The sequence below is a fragment of the Mugil cephalus genome, chromosome 1 (genome assembly GCF_022458985.1).
Source record: "Mugil cephalus isolate CIBA_MC_2020 chromosome 1, CIBA_Mcephalus_1.1, whole genome shotgun sequence".
NCBI lineage: Eukaryota > Metazoa > Chordata > Actinopteri > Mugiliformes > Mugilidae > Mugil > Mugil cephalus.
Genome location: NC_061770.1, coordinates 43,873,909 through 43,893,362, shown reverse-complemented (window position 1 = coordinate 43,893,362; position 19,454 = coordinate 43,873,909). Strand labels below are relative to the sequence as shown.

At 46.3% G+C, this 19,454-nt stretch overlaps 1 protein-coding gene and 1 pseudogene across 1 annotated transcript; both read right to left on the bottom strand.

Moving 5' to 3' along the window:
• Positions 1 to 2,693: 2,693 nt before the first annotated feature.
• LOC125010034 (mucin-2-like) lies at positions 2,694 to 12,627 on the bottom strand (the record flags this gene model as incomplete). The annotated part of the gene is made up of 7 exons (XM_047588412.1): positions 2,694 to 2,809; positions 3,918 to 4,378; positions 4,687 to 4,751; positions 5,210 to 5,217; positions 11,232 to 11,345; positions 11,764 to 12,459; positions 12,501 to 12,627. Coding segments are annotated over 7 exons (1,587 nt in total), but the record flags the coding sequence as incomplete, so codon positions are not given.
• Positions 12,628 to 14,127: 1,500 nt separating this feature from the next.
• On the bottom strand, positions 14,128 to 18,771 carry LOC125009968 (annotated as a pseudogene).
• Positions 18,772 to 19,454: the final 683 nt, after the last annotated feature.

Genomic DNA, 19,454 nt, shown 5'->3' with positions numbered 1-19,454 from the left:
GTAGTTATAGAGATTCAGCAAATATCATGCGGATCTCAACGTCTTGCCAGTGCACCACCATTATCGATAAAAGCAGTGTGCCATATTGCTGTACAACCTGTATATAAACACACATGCATTCCCCAAATGGTGTGACACGACCTGGCTCACGGGCCGTGCCAAAAGGAGGAAGCACATGGTTTAAAAGATTTACAAAACAGGTATTTCATTTATTAAAGTATTTCAAAAGCTAAACCGAATATCCAACAAAGGAATAAAGCTGAGGCGTGGCAGTTAGCTGTCAGTAGTGTCGTGCTGTTGCAGATGGAAAATGTGCTGCTGTATGATGTGTTGTATGGTGCAAAACTTAAGAACAAAAAGGTAATGCCAACAGAACCAAAATGCGCTGCTGTCCTCAGGGAGCGAGACCCGAGCTAGCTACCAACAAAACGTTATGTATTGATTTTCAACACCTGATTACCTCTGTCTTATTCCTTTTTTGCCTCATCTTCTTTTCTGAGCCACGGAGAGCATTTTGCCTTTTTGACATGTTGACTTTAACTTGACTGTAAACAGACTGTCGAGTGTTGACCGTTGCCAGTTGGTAAATCTTGCGTCGAGACAAGGGAACAAAATTTTATGGGTGTGGCGGTGATGAGTAGCAGAAAATGATAGAACACCTGTTGCTGCTGTACTGTGGATAGTGTCAGCGGCGTCACTGGTTCAAAGTTTTGACTAACATTCTCTAGATAAGTTGTAGTGGAGTTTTTGTAATATTATTAAATAATATGTAATATGTAAAAACAAAAAACACCCTCAGTATACTTTCTTTAGATAATATATATATTATGTTTTTAGTAAATGATCATATTCAAGAATTTCATGGTTTACAACAATATAAGTTAACATAACAGAATATACATATACTATAAATACATGTACATGTGAAAACTGAGTGTATAATCATTCAGGATAGTGTTCAGACATTTTATATTTTGCAATTTACATTTTTCTTTTTTTACAGTATTAAATAACACTGTTGACTTTTCTTACTAAATTTAGTCTTTTTTTATGTCAGAGTCTGATCAGACCTTTTACTGATTAAAAAACAGATCAAATAACATAGTCATTTAACAATTTCCCAAGACTTGCCTTTGTAATCACTGTTGATTATAACTTACAACTATTCTAACTAAATCAGTTAATATTGTCTTTGTGCAAATTACATTATTCTTTCATAATAACAGAGTAAAGTGGTGTTTACACTTGTTTCCTTCATATATGTGATTTCAGGGATGTCAGGTGATTTCAAGTTTGAAGTCAAAATCATATAATTGCTATTCGTCAGAGGCTTTGAATCAGTTTTCAAGATTTTCAAGATGAACAATGGCCTTCTTCGTACTAGTAGCAGCAGACATTTTCTTCTTCAGCACAGACTATCACTGGCATGACAGTAGCCATGACAGCAGCACCAGACAGGATGCAGTGATGGAACTGATCATGTGGCTCACTCCACTTGACGCTACTGTAAATGTTGAAAGAAGGAAAATGAGGAATTGCATTAATTAAAATTCCTATTATATTGTAACTTTAGAATATGATAGCATTTAAAATGACTTGCCTGCACCATCCACAAAAATAGAGTTGGTGTCAATGGTAAAGGCTGTGATGTTGGAAGATGCGTTGACCAAAACTGAGGCTATCTGAGTGTTGTTAGGAACAGATGTGGATCTGAACGTGAGGTCCATGTTGTTGATGATTGATCCGTTACTGCAAGAGGATTGACAGAAACACAGTTTTATTTCTAAGGATTTAAAATCAATATTCTTAGGATTCTACCAATATAATGATAAAAACATAAACTTTACCTGAATGATACCACAGTCAAGAAGCGGAATGACGAAAATGCTCTTTGGTAGAAAGGTTCCAGCTGCAGAAACACAAACAAACTTTAAATATATATGCTCTGTTTAATGGGTTCATGGTTTGTACTCTTTTCAGTGTGATGACATAGATTTTTTTTTTTTTAACCTTTTAATGACTTCCTTCTGTGTACACACATGATTAACTTTATGTGGCAGAGACTACAATTTTTTTAAGACACACTATCTGTGGTGAAGCTCATAAATAACAATCCAGCATCTGTTATAAATCAAGACTTTTTTCCTCATTTTCTATTTTATGAGAATGCAAACATTTTCACTTGAAGATACTTACATTTGACTTGAGCAGATTAGCCCGATTGATAAATGCTTGAGATGAGGGATTTAGCAAATCATTTGTAAAGGTCTCTCTAGGAGATCTGAAAGTCAACCGCCTTGTTGTAACTGCCTCAACAGTTGTGGTAGAGGTTGTCGATGTAGTGACAATACTTGTAACTGGGGTTGTAGAGGACTGTGGCTGCGTGGGAGCTGCAGTTGTTGTGGGATTGGCAGTTGCATTTGCAGCAGTGGTATTAGCTGCAGTAGTGGGGGCTGCAGTTGTTGTGGCATTTGTAGTTGCATTTGCAGCAGTGGTATTAGCTGTAGTAGTGGGGGCTGCAGTTGTTTCTGTAAAATAAATACATAAAACAATATGACAAATCTCAGAAAAATAATTATTTTGCCCTGAGCATATTGTGAAGTGAGGTACTACTGTTTACTCACGAACTGGCTGGACAGAGTCGGCTTGAATGGTGAGGTTGAGGGCACTGCTAGAATTGGTCACAGCCACTATTAAGGTTTGCACAACATCAGTAGCTGGTGGGATTGCTGCAGCCGGTGTAGTTCTGTTGAACTCAACACCCACTTCTGCATCAGTATTTTCCATTCGTGTACGGCCTGTGGCTGGCCTGCAAAAAAGAAAAGAAAAAATCATCTGTTATTTGTGTTTTTGGCCACAATGAATATTTAAAACTAATTAATATTAACAGCGTGTTTAACCAAACTCATTTGGAGTCTACAAATATACAATCCTACCTGAACGCTATGACAAAAGTGCGGATGAAAAGTGACCCATATCGATTCCTGTAGATGACGTCATACTGTGTGAATTGGAAAAATATAAAAGATAGTAAAGTTGAATGAAAAACAAGTAGTTATTCAATTAAAATGAATTGCATAAACATATCATGACATTATACTCACCACTGCTACAACTGTTGCTTCCAGTGTCTTAAATTCTTGGCTATTTCTGTCAGTAAGTTGTGGTACAAACGGTACTACCAAGACTGCTTGAATAGCAACAACGGGAGGGGGGGCTTCAGTTGTAGTAGTTGTTGTTGTCGTTGGTGCAGTGGTTGTTGTTGTAGTTGATGCTGTGGTTGTGGTTGTAGTTGATGATGTGGAAGTGGTTGTAGTTGGTGCTGTGGTTGTGGATGTAGTTAGTGCAGTGGTCATGGTAGTAGTTGGTGGGGTGGTTGTAGTTGTTGTGGGTGGGGTTGTTGTTGTCGTTGTTGGTGGGGTGATTGTGGTTGTAGTTGTGGTTGTCGTAAGTGGGGCGGTCGTGGCTGTAGTTGGTGCTGTAGTTGTGTTTGTCGTTGGTGTGGTGGTCGTGGTTGTAGTTGGTGCTGTAGTTGTGGTTGTAGGTGGGGTGGTTGTGGTTGTGGTAGTTGGGGTGATTGTTGTTGGTGGAGTGGTTGTTGTTGTCGTTGGTGGAGTGGTTGTTGTTGGTGGGGTGGTTGATGTTGTAATTGGTGCTGTAGTTGTGGTTGTTGTTGGCGGGGTGGTCGTGGTTGGTGTAGTGGTTGTTGGGGTTGTAGTTGATACTGTGGTTGTTGTTGTCGTAGGCAGGGCGGTCGTGGTTGTAGTTGGTGCTGTAGTTGTGGTTATCATAGGTGAGGTGGTCGTGGTCGTAGTCGGTGCTGTAGTTGTTGTTGTTGTAGGTGGGGTGGTCGTGGTTGTAGTTGGTGGGGTGGTTGTTGTTAAAGTTGGTGGGGTGGTCGTGGTTGTAGTTGGTGCTGTAGTTGTCGTAGGCGGGGTGGTCATGGTTGTAGTCGGTGGGATGGTTGTGGTCGGTGGAGTGGTTGTTGTTGTCGTAGGTGGGGTGGTCGTGGTTGTAGTTGGTGCTGTAGTTGTCGTAGGCGGGGTGGTCATGGTTGTAGTCGGTGGGATGGTTGTGGTCGGTGGAGTGGTTGTTGTTGTCATAGGTGGGGTGGTTGTGGTTAGTGGGGTGGTGGTTATTGTTGTTGGTGGGGTGGTTGTAATTGTAGTTGGTGCTGTGGTTGTGGTTGTAGTTGGTGCGGTGGTTGTAGTTGTACTTGGTGTAGTTGTAGTTGATGGGGTGGTTGTGGTTGTACTTAGTGTTGTGGTTGTCATTGTAGATGGTGCTGTGGTCGTTGTTGTTTGTGCTGTGGTTGTCGATGTTGGTGCTGGGGTCGTTGCTGCAGTAGTTGAAGGGGTCATTGTAGTGGTTGTTGTAGCTGGGGAAACAGGCATTAGGTTAAGAAAAAGGTGAGAGTGTTTTAACACCTTGATTCAACTCTAAACAATACTTACATGTGTCGGCAACGGTGATGGAGCTGGTTTCAATGTTAAAGCCGGTAACGTTCTGAGATGCATTGATCAAAACATTCTCAATGCCAGTGTTGTTAGGAACGGATGCTTGTGCAAATCTTACGTCCATGATATTGATGATTGATCCATTCCTGGTGAAATAACATTGTGTGAAATGTCTGATATAAATCAATGTTTTTAATGTAACAACGATAAGTCAGTATATTCAAATTACCTGAAAGACACAACATCCAAGGAGTTGAAAGAAGAAGAAAACCGATTTCGGAAGAAGGGTTCAAGCTGCAAAAACAAAATACAAATGTTCTTGAAACAATTATTTGTTCTATGTCAACATCTCACTTGGAAACTGAAATATTTTTTTGTTTGTTTTTGTTTTTTAATTTCAGTTTTCTCAGACATTCATTTCATTCACACACTTAGGTCACAAATTGCATCACAAACTCAGGAAAGATCAAACTTTTGGGATGGTGATCAAGATTTGTGCTACAGAAAAATATTGAATTTATGTTGTGTGATCAACCTTGGGAAAAGATTCATGTAATGTATTTTTGATGATGCGTTTCTTTGTTTATTTATAATTAAACCTGATTTTGAAGGTCTAGATCTACTGCCTGAAGATTAAAGAGGTAACAGAAATATCTTTCCAGTAAGAAGGCTTACCTGTTGCTTTATTGTAGATGCACGATTTCTAAAACCTTGTGATGATGAATCAGCCAAATCCTCTGTAAATGTCTCACCAACTGATCTGAAAGTCAAAACTCTCGTTGCAAGGGCAACATTCATAGTGGTTGTTGTTTGTGTATTGGTTGTGATTGTAGTTGGTGCAGAGGTTGTGGTTATAACTGGTGCTGTGGTCAGTGTAATTGGTGCTGTGGTCGTTGTTGTTGGTGCTGTGGTTGTTGAAGTTGGTGCTGTGTCATTGTTATTGGTGCTGCAGTTGTTGTAGGTGATGCTATGGTCGTTGTTGGTGTAGGTGGTGCAGTGGTCGTTGTTGTTATAGGTGGTGCTGTGGTCGTTGTTGTTGTAGGTGATTCTGTGGTTGTTGTTGTTGTAGGTGGTGCTGTGGTTGTTGTTGTTGTAGGTGGCTCTGTGGTAGTTGTTGTTGTAGGTGGCTCTGTGGTCGTTGTGTGGTCGTGTGTGTAGTGGCTCTTGTGTGATTGTAGGGGTTTCTGGGTGTTGTTGTATGTAGGTTCTGTGGTCGATGTTGTTGTAGTGGTGCTGTGGTCGTTGTTGGGTGTTGTCATGGGTGGGTTTGTAGGTGTTGTGGGTTGTTGTTGTAGGTGGTGCTGAGGTCGTTGTGTACGTTGTGTTGTGGTGGTCGTTAGATGTTTGTAGGTGGTGCTGTGGTGGTTGTTGTTGCAGGTGGTCTGGTCGTGGTCTTGTGTGGTGCTTGGTCGGGTTAGTGGTAGTTGGTGTTGAAGGTGGTGCTGTGGTCGTTGTTGTTGTAGGTGATTCTGTGGTTGTTGTTGTTGTAGGTGGTTCTGTGGTTGTTGTTGTTGTAGGTGGCTCTGTGGTCGTTGTTGTTGTAGGTGGTTCTGTGGTCGTTGTTGTTGTAGGTGGCTCTGTGGTCGTTGTTGTAGGTGGTTCTGTGGTCGTTGTGGTCGTTGTTGTTGTAGGTGGCTCTGTGGTCGTTGTAGGTGGTTCTGTGGTTGTTGTTGTAGGTGGTGCTGTGGTCGTTGTTGTTGTATGTGGTGCTGTGGTCGTTGTGGTCGTTGTCATTGTCATTGTAGGTGGTTCCGTGGTTGTTGTGGTGTGATGTTGTAGGTGGTTCTGAGGTCGTCGTTGTTGTAGGTGGCTCTGTGGTCATTGTTGTTGTAGGTGGCTCTGTGGTCGTTGTGTGTTGTTGTTGTGGTGTTGTGTGTGTGGTGTTGTGGTGGTGTGTGGTCGTTGTTGTGTAGGTGGTGCTGTGGTGTTGTTGTTGTAGGTGGTGGTGGTGTTGTGTTGTGGTTGTTGTTGTAGTGGTCTGTGGTGTTTGTGGTGTGGGGGTTTGTGGGCGTTGTTGTTGTAGGTGGTGTTGTAGTGTGTGTTGTGGTGGTGTTGGTGGTGTGTTGTGTAAGTTCTGTGGTCGTTGTTGTAGGTGGTTCTGTGGTCGTTGTGGTCGTTGTTGTTGTAGTTGGTTCTGTGGTCGATGTTGTCGGTGGTGCTGTGGTCATGGTTGTTGGTGCAGTGGTCGTTGTTGGTGCTGTGGTTGTTGTTGTAGGTGGTGCTGTGGTTGTAGTTGTAGGTGGTGACGAGGTTGTTGTTGTAGGTGGTGACGTGGTTGTTGTTGTAGGTGTTGTGGTTGTTGTTGTAGGTGGTGTGTGGTCGTTGTTGTTGGTGCGGTGGTTGTTGTTGTTGGTGTGTCTTGTGTTGTGTGTGGTTGTTTGTAGGTGGTTGTGTGTTGTGCTGTGGTTGTTGTTGTTGGTGGTTCTGTGGTCGGTGTTGGTGCTGTGGTCGTTGTTGTTGGTGGTGCTGTGGTCGTTGTTGTTGGTGCTGTTGTCATTGTTGTAGGTGGTTCTGTGGTCGTTGTTGTAGGTGGTGCCTGTGGTGTTGGTGGTGCTGTGGTTGTTGTTGTGTGGTGCTGTGGTTGTTGTTGTTGGTGTGTGTCGTTGTTGTTAGGTGGTTGTGGTTGTTGTTTAGGTGGTGTGGGCTTGTTGTTGGTGTGTGTGTTGTTGTGGTGGTGTGGGGTTGTGTTGTGGTGCTGTCGTTGTTGTTATAGGTGGTGCTGTGGTTGTTGTTGTAGATGGTGCCGTGGTTGTAGTTGTAGGTTGTGCCGTGGTTGTTGTTGTAGGTGGTGTCGTGGTTGTAGTTGTAGGTGGTGCTGTGGTTGTTGTTGTCGATAAGGTGGTTGTTGTTGTAGGTGGTGACGTGGTTGTTGTTTGTGGCTGTGGTTGTTGTTTGGTGGTGCTGTGTTGTTGTGGTGGTTGTGGTGCGTGGTTGTTGTTGTGGTGCTGTGGTGTTGTTGTAGGTGGTCTGTGGTTGTTGTTGTTGTGGTGGTGTGTGGTGGTTTGTTGTTGTGGTGTGTGGTGGTTTTGTTGTTGTGTGTGGTGTTGTGTAGGTGTCGTGTGTTGTTGTTGTGGTGTGCTGTGGTCGTTGTTGTTGGTGCTGTGGTTGTTGTGGTGGTTGGTTTTTGTTGTTTGGTGGTGCTGTGGTCGTTGTTGTTGGTGTGGTGGTGTTGTTGGTGGCTGTGTTGTTGTTTGTGGTGCCTGGGTTGTTGTTAGTTGGTTTGTGGTCGATGTTGTGGGGTGTGTTGGTTTTGTTGTAGGTGGTGTTGTCGTTGTTTTGGTGCGTGGTGTTGTTGTGGTGCTGTGTGTTGTTGTGTGGTGCGTGGTTGTTGTTGGTTGCTGTGGCGTGTGTTGGTTGGTGCTGTGGTCATGGTTGTTGGTGACGTGGTCGTTGTTGTAGGTGCTGTGGTTGTTGATGTAGGTGGTGCTGTGGTTGTTGTTGTTGGTGCTGTGTGTGTGTTGGTTTTGTGGGTCGTTGTTTTGTAGGTGTTCCTGTGGTCGTTGTTGTTGGTGCTGTGTTTGTTGTTGTTGGTGGTGACGTGGTTGTTGTTGGTGGTGCTGTGGTTGTTGTTGTAGGTGGTGCCGTGGTTGTTGTTGTAGGTGGTGCCATGGTCGTTGTTGTTGGTGCTGTGGTTGTTGTTGTGTGGTGCTGAGGTTGTTGTTGTTGTGGTTGTGTGTGTTGGTATAGGTTGTGTTGTTGGTGTGTGTGTTGTTTCGTGGTGTGTGTTGTGTTGTTGGTGTGTTGTTGTTTGCTGTGGTTGTTGTTAGGTGGTGCATGGTTGTTGTTGTGGTAGTGTGGTTGTTTTGTAGGTGGTGTGTGGTCGTTTTGTTGGTGTGGTGTCGTGTTGTGGTGTGTGTGGTGTTGTAGGTGGTTCTGTGGTAGTTGTTGTGTGGTGGGCTGTGTGTTGTTGTAGTGGTGTGTGTGGTGTTGTGGTGGTGCTGTGGTCGTTGTTGTGGTGGTGGTGTTGTTGTTGGTGGTGTGTGTTTGTTGTGGTGGTGTGTGGTGTTGTTGGTGGTTTTGTGGTGTTGTGTGCTGTGGTTTTGTTGTAGGTGGTGTGCTTGGTTGTTGTTGGTGCAATGGTTGTTGTTGTAGGTGGTGGGTGTTGTTGTGGTGCTGTGGTTGTTTTTAGGTGGTGCGTGTTGTTGTTTAGGTGCGTGGTGTTGTTGGTGGTGTTGTGGTTTGTGTTGTTTGTGGTTTTGTTGTTGTTTGTGCTGTGGTTGTTGTGGTGGTGTGTGTGTGTTGTTGGTGCTGTGGTCGTTTTGTTGGTGGTGCTGTGGTTTGTGTGTGGTGTGTGGTTGTGTTTGGTGGTGCGTTGTGTTGTGTGTGCTGGTTTTGTGTGTAGGTGGTGCTGTGTGTGTGTTGTGGTTGTTGTGTGTGGTGGGTGTGTGGGTGTTGTGTGTTGTGGTGTTGTGTGTGTTGTTTGTGTGTGTGTTGTTGGTTGTTTGTGGTGTGTGTGTGGTTGTTGTTGTGGTGCTGTGTTGTTGTTGTGGTGCTGTGGTTGTGTTTAGGTGGTGCTGTGGTTGTGTTGTAGGTGGTGGTGTGTTGTTGTGTGTATGGGGTGTGGTTTGTGGGTGGTGTGGTGTTGTTGTAGTGGTTGCGTGGTTGTTGTGTGTTGTTGTGTTGTTGTGTGGTGGTGTTGTGTGTGTGTGTTGTTGTTGTTGGTGGGTGTGGTTTGTTGTAGGTGTTGTTGGTTGTTGTGTGGTGTGTTGTTGTGTGGTGGTGTTGTTGTTGTGTGCTGTGTGTGTTGTAGGTGGTTGTGGTTGTTGTGTGGTGGGTTGTGGTGGTGGTTGTTGTTGTAGGTGGTTGTTGTTGTTGGTGGTGTGTGTCGTTGTTGTGGGGGTGTCGTGTTGTTGTGGTGTGGTTTTGTGTTGTGGGTTGTGTTGTTGTAGGTGGTTCTGTCGTGTTGTTGTAGGGGTGTGGTTGTTGTTGGTGGTGCTGTGTGTTGTTGTGTGTGGTTGTCGTTGTTGTTGTGGTGTTGTGTGGTTGTGTGTGTGCTGTGTGTTGTTGTAGGTGGTGCTGTGGTGTTGTTGTGGTGCTGTGGTTGTTTGTGGTGGTGTTGTTGGTTGTAGGTGTTGTAGGTTGTGTGTGGTGGAGTGTTGTGTGTGTGTTGTTTGTGGTGTTGTGGTTGTTGTTGTTGCTGCTGTGCTTGTTTGTTGTGTGGTGTGGTGTTGTTGGGTGGTTCTGTGGTTGTTGTTGTAGGTGGTGCCATGGGTGTTGTTGTAGGTGCTGTGGTTGTTGTTGTGGTGGTGTTGTTGTGGTGTTGTTTGGTGGTGTGTGGTCGTTGTTGTGTGGGCTTGGTTGTTGTTGTAGGTGGTGTGGGTCGTTGTTGGTGGTGCTGTGTTGTGTTGTTGCTGTGGTTGTTGTTGTAGGGTGCTGTGTGTTGTTGTGGTGTTGTGGTGTTGTTGTGTGTGTGGTTGTTGTTGTAGTGGTGCTTGGTTGTTGTTGTAGGTGGTGCTGTTGGTGTGTTGTTGGTGTTGTTGTGTGTGTTGTGTGCTGTGGTGTTGTTGTGTGGTGTTGTGTTGTTGTTGTGGTGCTGTTGTGCTTGTTGTGTGTTGTGGGTCGTTGTTGTGTGTGCTGTGGTTGTTGTTGTAGGTGGTGACGTGGTCGTTGTTGTTGGTGCTGTGGTTGTTGTTGTGTGTTGGGCGTGGTGTGTGTGTGGTTTTGTGTGTGTGTTGTTGTGGTTTGTGGTCTTGTTGTTGGTGTGGTGTTTGTTGGTGGTGGTTGTTGTTGTGGTGTGTTGTGGTTTGGTTGGTGTGTTGTGTTGTTGTTGTGTTGTGTTGGTTGTTGTTTGGTGGTGCTTGGTTGTTGTTGTTGGTGTGTGGTTGTTGTTTAGGTGGTGCGTGGTTGTTGTTGTAGGTGCCGTGGTTTTGGTGGTTGCCGTGGTTGTTGTTGTCGATGCTGTGGTTGTTGTTGTAGATGGTGACGTGGTTGTTGTTGTAGATGCTGTGGTTGTTGTTGTGGTGGTGTGTGTTGTTGTGTGCTGTGGTTTTGTTGTTGGTGTGGGTTGTTGTTGTGGTGTTGTGGTTGTTGTTGTGGTTGGTGTGTGTGTTGTTGTGGTGTTGTGTGTTGTTGTGGTGTGTGGTTGTTGTTGTTGGTGTGGTCGTTGTTGTGTTGTGGTGTTGTTGTTGGTGTGTGGTGTTGTGTTGGTTGTTGTGGTTGTTGTGGGTTGTTGTGGGGTGTGTTTTGTTGTAGTGGTGCTTGGTTGTTGTTGTGGTGTGGTGAGTGTGTGGTTGCTGTGTTTTGTTGTGTGGTGGTGGTTGTTGTTGTAGGTGGAGCTGTGGTTGTTGTTGTCGGTGGTGCTGTGTTGTTGTTGTGGCTGTGTGTTGTGTGGTGGTGTGGTTGTTGTGTGTGTGTGTGTTGTTGGTGTTTTGGTTGTTGTGGTGTTTGTGTTGTTGTGGTGTGTGTTGTTGTAGGGGTCTGTGGTCGTTGTTGTAGGTGCGTGGTGTTGTTGTAGGTGTGGTGGTGTTGTTGTTGTGGTGCTGTGGTGTTGTTGTGGGGTGTGGTGTGTGTTTGTGTGTGGTTGTGTGGGTGTGCGTGGTGTGTAGTGTTGTGTTGGTGTTGTGGTGGTGCGTGGTGTTGTTGTGGTGCTGGTCGTTGTGGTGTGTGGTTGTTGTTGTAGGTGGTCCTGGTCGTTGTTGGTGTGGTTGTTGTGTGGTGTTGTGTGTTGTGTGGTGTGTGTTGTGTGGTGGTGTGCTGTGGTCGTTGTTTTGTGGTGTGTGGTGTTGTTGTTGGTGTGTGGTTGTTGTGTAGGTGCTGTGGTTGTTGTGTGTGTGCTGTGGTCGTTGTTGTGTTGGTCGTGTGGTCGTTGTGTTGTGGTTTGTGTGTTGTTGTGGTGTTCTGTGGTTGTTGTTGGTGGTGCTGTGGTTGTAGTTGTAGGTGGTGGTGTGGTTGTTGTTGTGGTGGTGTTGTTGTTGTGGTGGTGGCTGTGGTTTGTTGTTGGTGGTGTGTTGTGTTGTTGTGGGGTTCTTGTGTTGTTGTTGTGGTTTGTGGTGTTGTGTTGTGCTGTGGTGTTTGTGGTGGTTGTTGTGTTGTGGTGTGTGTTGTGTGTTGTGTTGTTTTGTTGTGGTTGTGTGGGGTGTTGTGTGGTGTGTTGGGTGTGTGGTGGTGTTGTTGTGTGTTGTTTGTTGTGTTGTAGGTGGTGCTGTGGTTGTTGTTGGTGTGTGTTGGTGTTGTGGTTGTGGTGTGTTGTTGTGGTGCTGTGTTGTTGTTGTGGTGGTGTCGTGGTTGTTGTTGGGGTGGTTGTTGTTGTTGGTGTGTGTGTGTGTTGGTGTTGGTTGTTGTTGTTGGTGGAGTGTTAGTTGTTTGTGGGTGGTTGTTGTTGGTGCTGTGGTTGTTGTTGTTGGTGGTTCTGTGGTCGTTGTTTGTGCTGTGGTCGTTGTTGTTGGTGGTGCTGTGGTCATTGTTGTAGGTGGTGCTGCGGTCGTTGTTGTAGGTGGTTCTGTGGTTGTTGTTGTAGGTGGTGCCGTGGTCGTTGTTGTTGGTGCTGTGGTTGTTGTTGTTGGTGGTTCTGTGGTCGTTGTTTGTGCTGTGGTCGTTGTTGTCGGTGGTGCTGTGGTCGTTGTTGTTGGTGCTGTGGTCATTGTTGTAGGTGCTGTGGTTGTTGTTGTAGGTGGTGCTGTGGTTGTTGGTGGTGTTGTGGTTGTTGTTGTTGCTGCTGTGCTTGTTGTTGTTGGTGGTGCTGTGGTTGTTGTTGTTGGTGGTGCTGTCGTTGTTGTTATAGGTGGTGCTGTGGTTGTTGTTGTAGGTGGTGCCGTGGTTGTAGTTGTAGGTGGTGCCGTGGTTGTTGTTGTAGATGTTGCCGTGGTTGTAATTGTAGGTGTTGCCGTGGTTGTTGTTGTCGATGCTGTGGTTGTTGTTGTAGATGGTGACGTGGTTGTTGTTGTAGGTGCTGTGGTTGTTGTTGTTGGTGGTGCTGTGGTCGTTGTTGTTGGTGCTGTGGTTGTTGTTGTTGGTGGAGCTGTCGTAGTTGTTGTAGGTGGTTCTGTGGTCGTTGTTGTAGGTGGTGCTGTGGTTTGTTTTTGTGGGTGGTGTGTGTGTTGTGTGCTGTGGTTGTTGTTGTAGGTGGTGCTGTGGTCGTTGTTGTAGGTGGTGCTGTAGTCGTTGTTGTTGTAGGTGGTGACGTGGTCGTTGTTGTTGGTGCTGTGGTTGTTGTTGTTGGTGGAGCTGTCGTAGTTGTTGTAGGTGGTTCTGTGGTTGTTGTTGTAGGTGCTGTGGTTGTTGTTGGTGCTGTGGTTGTTGTTGTTGGTGCTGTGGTCGTTGTTGTTGGTGCTCTGGTCGTTGTTGTAGGTGGTTCAGTGGTAGTTGTTGTTGTAGGTGGTGCTGTGGTCGTTGTTGTGGGTGCTGTGGTTGTAGTTGTAGATGGTGCTGTGGTTGTTGTTGTAGGTGGTGACGTGGTTGTTGTTGTAGGTGCTGTGGTTGTTGTTGTAGGTGGTGCTGTGGTTGTTGTTGTAGGTGGAGCTGTGGTTGTTGTTGTCGGTGGTGCTGTGGTTGTTGTTGTAGGTGCTGTGGTTGTTGTTGTAGGTGGTTCTGTGGTCATCGTTGTTTGTGCTGTATCTGTTGTTGTTGGTGAAGCTGTCGTAGTTGTTGTAGGTGGTTCTGTGGTCGTTGTTGTAGGTGCTGTGGTCGTGGTTGTAGGTGGTACCGTGGTTGTTGTTGTAGGTGCTGTGGTTGTTGATGTAGGTGGTGCTGTGGTCGTTGTTGTAGGTGGTGCTGTCGTAGATGTTGGAGGTGGTGCTGTAGTCGTTGTTGTTGGTGGAGCTGTCGTAGTTGTTGTAGGTGGTGCCGTGGTCGTTGTTGTTGGTGCTGTGGTTGTTGTTGTTGGTGGTTCTGTGGTCGTTGTTTGTGCTGTGGTTTTGTGTGTTGTGGTGGTGTTGTGGTGTTGTTTGTTGTGTGTGTTTGTTGTTGTGTGTGGTTGTGTGTGTGGTGGTGTGTGGTTGTGTTGGTGTGTTGTTGTTGTTGTTGGTGGGCTGTGGTTGTTGTTGTGTGGTGGTGTGTTGTTGTTTGGTGTGTGGGTTGTTTGTAGGTGGTGCGTGGTTGTTGTTGTAGTGGTCGTGGTTGTTGTTGTGGTGCTGCGTGGTTGTTTAGTGGTGTGGGGGTTGTTGTGGTGGTTGTGTGTTGTTGTTGTGTGGTATGGTTGTTGTTGTGGTGGTGTGTTGTTGTGTGGTGTGTGTGGTGTTGTTGTGGTGCTGGTTGTTGTTGTTGGTGTTGTGTTGTTGTTGTGTGTGTGTGTTGTTGTAGGTGTTGTGGTTGTTGTTGTAGGTGCTGTGGTGTTGTTGTAGGTGGTGTGTGGTCGTTGTTGTGGTGCTTGGTTGTTGGTTGTTGTGTGTGGTCGTGTGTTGGGTTGTGGTGTGTTGGTTGTTGTTGTGGTCGTGGTTGTTGTTGTTGGGTGTTGTGTTGTTGTGGTGTCTGTTGTTGTAGGTGGTTCTGTGGTTGTTGTTGTTGGTGGTGGTGTGTTGTTGTGGTGTGTGGTTGTTGTTGTTGGTCTCGTGTTGTTGTGTGGTTCTGGTGTTGTTGTAGGTGGTGTGGTGTTGTTGTAGGTGGTGTGGTGTTGTTGGGGTTTCTGTGGTGTGTTGTTGGTTGTTGTGTGTTTGTAGGTGTTGTGTGGTGTGTGTGGTGTGTGGTCGTGTTGTTGTGGTGTGGTTGTTGTTGGTAGGTGCTGTGGTTGTTGTGTAGGTGGTGGTGGTGTTGTTGGGTGGTGCTGTGTCGTTGTTGTAGGTGCTGTGGTTGTTGTTGTTGGTGCCGTGGTTGTTGTTGTTGGTGCTGTGGTTGTTGTTGTAGGTGTTGTGTTGTTGTAGGTGGTGCTGTGGTCGTTGTTGTTGGTGGTGTGTTGTTGGTGTGTGTGGTCGTTGTTGTTGGTGCTGTGGTTGTCGTGGGTGTGGTGTGTTGTTGTGGTGTGTGGTTGTTGATGTGGTTGTGTGTGGTCGTTGTTGTAGGTGTGGTTGTGTGTTGTGTGGTGTGTGTTGTGTTTGGTGGTGCTGTGGTTTGTTGTTGTGGTGAGCGTGGTCGTTGTTGTAGGTGGTTTTGTGGTCGTTGTTGTAGGTGCTGTGGTTGTTGTTGTAGGTGGTGCTGTGGTCGTTGTTGTAGGTGCTGTGGTTGTTGTTGTAGGTGGTGCTGTGGTCGTTGTTGTAGGTGGTGCTGTAGTCGTTGTTGTTGTAGGTGGTGACATGGTCGTTGTTGTTGGTGCTCTGGTTGTTGTTGTTGGTGGAGCTGTCGTAGTTGTTGTAGGTGGTTCTGTGGTCGTTGTTGTAGTTGGTGCTGTGGTCGTTGTTGTAGGTGGTGTTGTGGATGTTGTTGGTGGTGCTGTGGTCGTTGTTGTTGCTGTGGTTGTTGTTGTGGTGTGGTGGTTGTTGTTGGGTGTTTGTTGTTGTAGGTGGTTGTTGTTTGTTGAGGTTGTGTTGTTGTTTGTAGGTGGTTAGTGGTGTGTTGTTGTGGTGTTGGTGTTGTTGTTGTTGGGTTGTTTGTTTTCTTTGTTGTTGGTGCTGTGGTTGTTGTTGGTGGTGCTGTGTGTTGTAGGTGTTCTGGGTGTTTTGTTGGGTGTGGTTGTTGTTGTTGGTGTGCTGGTGTGTGTTGTTGGTGCTTGGTGTTGTTGTGTGGGTGTCGTGTGTTGTGGTGCTTGGTCTGTTTTGGTGCGTGTTGTTGTTGTGGTGGTTGCTGTGGTCGTTGTTGTGTGTGGTGTTGTTGTGGTGTGCTGTGGTGTGTTGGTGTGGTCGTTGTTGTAGGTGGTGTGGGTGTTTGTGTGTGTGTTTGTGTGGTGTTGTTGTAGGTGGTGCTGTGTCGTTGTTGTTGGTGCTGTGGTTGTTTTGTAGGTGTGTGTTGTTGTTGTTGGTGGTGCTGTGGTCGTTGTTGTTGGTGCTTGGTTGTTGTTGTAGGTGGCTGTGGTCGTTGTTGTGGTGCTGTGTCGTTGTTGTGGTGTTGGTCGTTGTTGTAGGTGTGCTGTAGTCGTTGTTGTAGGTGGTGCGTGGTGTTGTGTGTGCTGTGGTTGTTGTTGTGGTGGCTGTGTGTGTTGTAGGTGGTGTGGTTGTTGTTGTGGTGTGTGTGTGTTGTTGGTGCTGGTAGTTGTTGTAGGTGGTCGTGGTGTTGTTGTGGTGCTTGGTGTTGTTGTTGTTGGTGCTGTGGTCGTTGTTGTAGGTGGTTTTGTTGTTGTTGTTGTGGTGTGTGTCTTGGTTGTTTGTGTTGTGTGTTGTTGTTGTAGGTGGTGCTGTGGTTGTTGTTGTAGGTGTGGTTGTTGTTAGGTGTGCTGTGGTTGTTGTTGTAGGTGGGTGGTTGTTGTTGTAGGTGGTGTGTGGTGTTGTTGTGGTGTGTGTTGTTGTTGGTGGTTCTTGGTCGTTGTTGTGGTGTGTGGTTGTTGTTGTGGTGGTGCTGTGGTTGTTGTTGTAGTGTGTGGTTGTTGTTGTGTGGTGCTGTGTTGTTGTTGGTGGTGTGTGTTGTTGGTTGTGTGTTGTTGGTGGTGTTGTGGGTTTTTGTTTTGGTGGTGCTGTGGTTGTTGTTGTAGGTGGTGCTGTGGTTGTTGTTGTAGGTGGTGCGTGGTTGTTGTTGTAGTGTGCGGTGGTTGTTGTTGTAGATGTTGCCGTGTTGTGTTGTAGTGTGCTGTGGTTGTTGTTGTGTGTGGTGGTTGTTGGTGTGGTGGTTGTTGTTGTTGGTGCTGTGGTGTTGTTGTTGGTGTGTGGTTGTTGTTGTTGGTGGTGTGTGTTGTTTGGTGGTGTGTGTTGTTGGGTGTTGTGGTGTTGTGTTGGTTGGTGTTGTGTGTTGTTGTGTGTGGTTGTGTGGGTGTTGTTGTGGTTGTGGTTGTTGTGTGGTGTGTGTTTGTTGTAGGTGGTGTGGTCGTTGTTGTTGTTTGGGTTGTTGTTGTTGTTGGTGGTGTGTGTTGTTGTGTGGTTTGTGGTTGTTTTGTGGTGTGTGGGTGTTTTGTGGTGCTGTGTTGTTGTTGTGTGTGGTGTTGTTGTGGGTGTTCTGTGGTGTTGTGGTGTTGTTGTTGTGTTGTTGTGTGTGTGTGTTGTGTGTGGTGCTGTGGTTCGTTGTTGTGGTGCTGTGGTTGTGTTGTAGGGTGTGGGTGTGTTGTTGGTGTAGTGGTGGTTGTTGTTGTAGGTGTTGGTGTGTTGTGTTGTTGTAGGTGGGCTGTGTTGTGTTGTGGTGGGCTTTGTTGTGTGGTGCTGTGGTTGTTGTGTGTTGGTTTGTGTTGTGGTTTGTTTCTGTTGTTGTTGTGTGTTCGTGTTGTTGTAGGTGCTGTGTGTTGTTGTGTGGTGTCTGGTGTTGTGTGGTGCTGTGGTGTTGTTGTAGGTGTGTGGTTGTTGTGTGTGGTGCTGTGGTTGTTGTGTAGGTGGTGCTGTGGTCGTTGTTGTGGTGTGTGCGTGTTGTTGTGGTGCTGTGGTTGTTGTTGTAGTGGTGCTGTGGTCGTTGTTGTTGGTGGTGTTGTGGATGTTGTTGGTGGTGCTGTGGTCGTTGTTGTAGGTGCTGTGGTGTTGTTGTTGGTGTGCTGGTGTTGTTTGGTGGCTGGTGTTGTTGTTTGTGTGGTGTTGTTGTGGTGGTGTGTGTGTTGTTGTTGTGTGGTTGTTGTGGTTGTTGTTTTGTGGTGGTGTGTCTTGTTGTGGTGTGTGGTTGTTGTTGTTGGTGTGTGGTTGTTGTTGTTGGTGGTGGTGTTGTTGTTGTTGGTGGCTGTGTGTTGTTGTATGTTGTGGTGTGTTGTTGTAGGTGTGTGGTTTGTTGTGGGTGTCGTGGTTGTTGTTGTGGTGGTGGTTGTGTTGTTGTAGGTGGTGCTGTGTGTTGTTGTTGTAGGTGGTGTGTGTGTTGTGTGTTGGTGTTGTTGTTGTTGTTGGTGGTGTTGGGTGTGTGGTGGTTTGTGTGTTGTTGGGTGTTGTTGTGTGTTGGTGGTGTTGTGGTGTGTTGGTGGTGTGTGGTTGTGTTGTGTGTGTTGTGTGGTTGGTGTGGTGTTGTTGTTGGTGTGTGGTGTTGTTTTGGTGTGTGTTGTGTTGTAGTGGTGCTGTGGTTGTTGTTGTAGGTGTGTGGTCGTTGTTGTAGGTGTTGGTTGTGGTGGTGGTGTGTGTGTGTGTTGTGTGTGTGTTGTTGTGTGTGGGCTGTGTGTTGTTAGGTGGTTGTGGTGTTGTTGTTGGGTGTGTGTTGTTGTTGGTGTGTGGTGTTGTTTGTGGTGTGGTCGTGTTTGTGTGGTGCTGTGGTTGTTGTTGTTGGTGCTGTTCTGTGGTCGTTGGTTGTGGCGGTGTGTTGTGTGGTGTCTGTGGTGTTGTTGTGGGTTGTGGTCTTGTTGTAGTGGTGCTGTGTTGTTGTAGGTGGTCTGTGTGTTGTTGTTGTAGGGTGGTGTGGTGTTTTTGTTGGTGTGTGGTTGTTTTGTAGGTGCTGTGTGTGTTGTTGTGGCTGTGTGTGTTGTTGGTGTGTGTTGTTGTTGTAGGTGTTGGTTGTTTTGTAGGTGCTGTGTTGTTGTTGTTGGTGGTGCTGTGGTTGTTGTTGTCGATAAGGTGTGTGTTGTTGTTGTAGGTGGTGACGTGGTCGTTGTTGTTGGTGCTGTGGTTGTTGTTGTTGGTGGAGCTGTCGTAGTTGTTGTAGGTGGTTCTGTGGTTGTTGTTGTAGGTGCTGTGGTTGTTGTTGTTGGTGCTGTGGTCGTTGTTGTAGGTGGTGCCGTGGTTGTTGTTGTTGGTGCTGTGGTCGTTGTTGTTGTGCTGGTGTTGTTGTGGTGCGTGGTGTTGTTGTGTGGTGCTGTGTTTGTTGTTGGTGCTGTGGTGTTTGTTGTGGTGCGTGGTTGTTGTTGTAGGTGTGTGGTGTTGTTGTTGTAGGTGGGTGTGGTTGTTGTTGTTGTGGTGCTGTGTTGTTGTGTGGTTGTGGTGTTGTTGTAGGTGTTGTGGTTGTTGTTAGTGGTGGTGTTGTTGTTGTTGGGGCTTGTGTTGTTGTGTTTGTGTGTTGGTGGTTGTGGTGTGTGGTTGTTGTTGTAGGTGCTGTGGTTGTTGTTGCTGGTGGTGCTGTTGTCGTTGTTGTTGGTGCTGTGGTTGTTGTTGTTGGTGCGTCGTTGTTGTTGAGGTGCTGTGGTTGTTTGTGTGGGATGCGTTTGTTGTGGTGCTGTGGTGTGTTGTGTTGTGCTGTGGCGTTGTTGTAGGTGTGTGGTGTGTGTGTGTTGTGGTGTGTTGGTGTTGTTGTTGTGGTGGTGCTGTGGTCGTTGTGTTGGTGCTGTGGTTGTTGTTGTAGGTGGTGTGTGGTTTGTTGTGTGGGTTGTGGTTGTTGTTGTGGTGGTGCGTTTTGTAGGTGCTGTGGTTGTTGTTGTAGGTGGTGTGGTTGTTGTTGTTGGTGCTGTGGTTGTTGTTGTGGTGGTGTGTCGTTTGTGGGTGTTGTGTGTTGTTGTGTGGTGTGTGTTGGTTGGTGTTGTTGTGGTGTTGTGGTGTGTGGTCGTTGTTTGTGGTGTCTGTGGTGTTGTTGTAGTGGTTGTGTGTTGTTGTTTGTGTGTGTTGTGTGTGGTGGTGTGTGGTGTTGTGTGTGTGTGTTTTGTTGTAGGTGGTGTGTGGGTTGTTGTGGTGGTCTTGGTGTTGTTGTAGGTGGGTGTGGTTGTTGTTGTGGTGCTGTGGTTGTTGTTGGTGGTGCTGTGTGTTGTTGTAGTGTGTTGTTGTGGTGTTGTGTGGTGTGTTGTTGTTGTTGGTGTTGTGTGTGTTGTGTTGGTGTGTGTTGTGGTGGTCTGTGGTCGTTGTTGTTGTGTGTGTGTGTTGGTTGTTGTTGTGGTGTTGTTGGGTCGTTGTTGTTGTGGTGTGTTTGGTGTTGTGGGTGTGTGGTTGTTGTTGTGTTTGGTGGTGTTGTTGTTGTTGGTGCTGTGGTGTTGTTGTGGTGGTGTGTGTGTTGTTGTGGTGTGGTGGTTGTTGTGTGTTTGTGTGGTGTGTGTGTGTGGTGTTGTGGTGTTGTTGGTGTGTGTGGTGTTGTTGTGTGGTTGTGTTGTTGTGGTGCTTGTGTTGTTGTTGGTGTGTGTGGTTGTTGTGGTGCTTGGTTGTTGTTTAGTGGTGCTGTGGTGTT